Genomic DNA, 2,203 nt, shown 5'->3' on the forward strand with positions numbered 1-2,203 from the left:
AAAATACAAATTATGATGATTTAAAGGGTAACTTTAAACCTACTATAATTTGTCCTTCAGCAGAGCTTCAGAATTTTGGAGTTTTGGTGCAGTGGAACAGACTTTAAGAGGAGCTATATTTGGGAAAACCCTTTTTCAAAATAGTACAGTGACATTCAACCTGATAGATCCTGCTAAGTATGGTAAAGTAGTTTATGAGAAAGAATGTTTGCCTAGCAAACACATCTAAGGATAATATATATGGAGCAGGATTCTAACTAGAAACAGACGTTGAACAATCTTATATGAAATGACAAAATCATTCTTATGGAGATTTTATCTACAATTATCAGTGGAAGACCCACTCTCTAAATTTGGCTTATAAATTGGCTGCAGTTTTTCAGATTGATTTCAGTTGTGTTGCCATTTCAGGGTCTCCTGCAAAACCACGATGACATAGTTTCATATTTCGATAAGAGAGGGGTCTCTGCAATATTTCTCTTCAGAAGAAATCTCCTTCGCCGGTGGGTCTCCATACTTGCAAATAATCATGACCGAGACACTAAGCAACTAAACGGGACCCACAAAGCTCATGTCCACTCCAAAGATGACGTATGTTCTTTCTCTATTGAATAGCTATGGCATTGATGCTTAATTTTTATGGTGATCCCCTAAGGCTGTAGTTTATAATGTCATACAGGCTGATGTACTAGCAAGATATAAGCCAAAGATCAATGAGTCACTATTAATTCCAACTTTGAAACAAGCTGATAAGTGGACCATCGACGCCTTAAAATACTTCAAGGGCAACCGCCATATTGTTCTCTACTATGAGGATCTTGCTCATAACCGTACTGTGAGTTCTCTTGGCTTTTGGTAGGGTTATTTCTACTTCGGCACCCTACTTACATCTTTTGTCACTCTGATACCACAAAGCCTTTATGTGACTGTTTGATACCCCAAAGCTTAAACCTTTAACTTTGATATGCCAAAGTTTTTTGTTTTCTAACGCTTTGATACCCCAAACATTACACATTTTCTTAACCTGATGCCTAGAACATTGGGGTATCAAAGTGTCAAAAACAATGCTTTGTTTGGGATATCAAAGTTAAAAGGTGTAAACTTTGGGGCATCAAAGTCTTGGAAAAAACCTTGGGCTGTCAAAGTTGAAAAAGGTATAAACTTTGGGGTATCAAATTGTCGAAAGAAAAAGTTTGCTGATATCAAAGTTAAAAAATGTGTCAACTTTAGGGTACCAAAGTGCAAATAACCCATTTAATATGATGACAATTACCTTAGCTTATTTCCATTCTATTTGTTTTCTTCTCAGAAATTGAAGGAAGTTCTTGAGTTCTTAAGAGTGCCTCAGAGAAAACTAAAGAGTCGTCAAGTGAAGATTCACACAAGGCCATTATCTGAACAGATTGAGAACTGGGATGCGGTCTCGAAAGCTCTCAAGGGAACAGAATATGAAAGCTTCCTGCAATCTGACTAAGATATGGAGCTCTCAACTGTCAGCTTAAAATTCATGTAAATAATGCTTTCTTTTTTATTCTTTTGTTTATATAATATTGCTTGTTGGATCGAACCAAGTTGGGAAATTTTGACATCACAGCTTGATTTGTTGCCATTTTTTATCTGTTTTAAAAATACCCCACAATTTGTGAGAGAATCGATGTATTTTCATAAGCTAATGCCAATGCCTGTAACTTTCATGGTTATTTTTGGAAAATTTTATGGAAACTCCTATTTGATCCACTATATATTGCGTTACAGTATGTTAATGAGAATTGAGTCATTTGGAAATATTTTGAGATGCAATGAATCACATAGAGGATGGACGGTTGAGAGATATGGATGTGAAATGTTGGAAGTAACATTAGCAAGTTTATAGGGAAATAGTAGATTTATGATTTTCATAACTATGTTTTATTTCTCTTTCTTCTTAATTCTTATTGATAGTTATTATCAAAATATTAGCTTAGTTTATAGATGAAAGTAATCTTATGGATGAAGGTGTAAGGATGTATTATGGGAAGCCCTAGTATTCCTAGATTCAGATCTTTTCTAGTTAGGTGGTAATTAGATAATGTCCAATTCTCTCAAACCTTACTATCTATCTTAATTTCAATGGATGAGATAAATGTCACTTAAGATTTTCATTAGTACAAATAATGGTTTGGTTTCAAGACCAAAATATTTTTTAAGATATTAATATAAATCT

At 34.3% G+C, this 2,203-nt stretch overlaps 1 protein-coding gene across 1 annotated transcript in view; it reads left to right on the forward strand.

Moving 5' to 3' along the window:
• The window catches only part of LOC109825827, a 22,298-nt gene extending 20,707 nt beyond the window's left edge, over window positions 1–1,591 (forward strand). Inside the window, exons 4-6 of the mRNA XM_020392735.1 lie at window positions 412–591; window positions 680–835; window positions 1,310–1,591. Coding sequence (XP_020248324.1) covers window positions 412–591; window positions 680–835; window positions 1,310–1,474 — 501 coding nt within the window. The 3' untranslated portion in view covers window positions 1,475–1,591. The remainder of the gene's footprint in view (window positions 1–411; window positions 592–679; window positions 836–1,309) is intronic.

The sequence above is a fragment of the Asparagus officinalis genome, chromosome 10 (genome assembly GCF_001876935.1).
Source record: "Asparagus officinalis chromosome 10, Aspof.V1, whole genome shotgun sequence".
Taxonomy (NCBI): Eukaryota; Viridiplantae; Streptophyta; class Magnoliopsida; order Asparagales; family Asparagaceae; genus Asparagus; species Asparagus officinalis.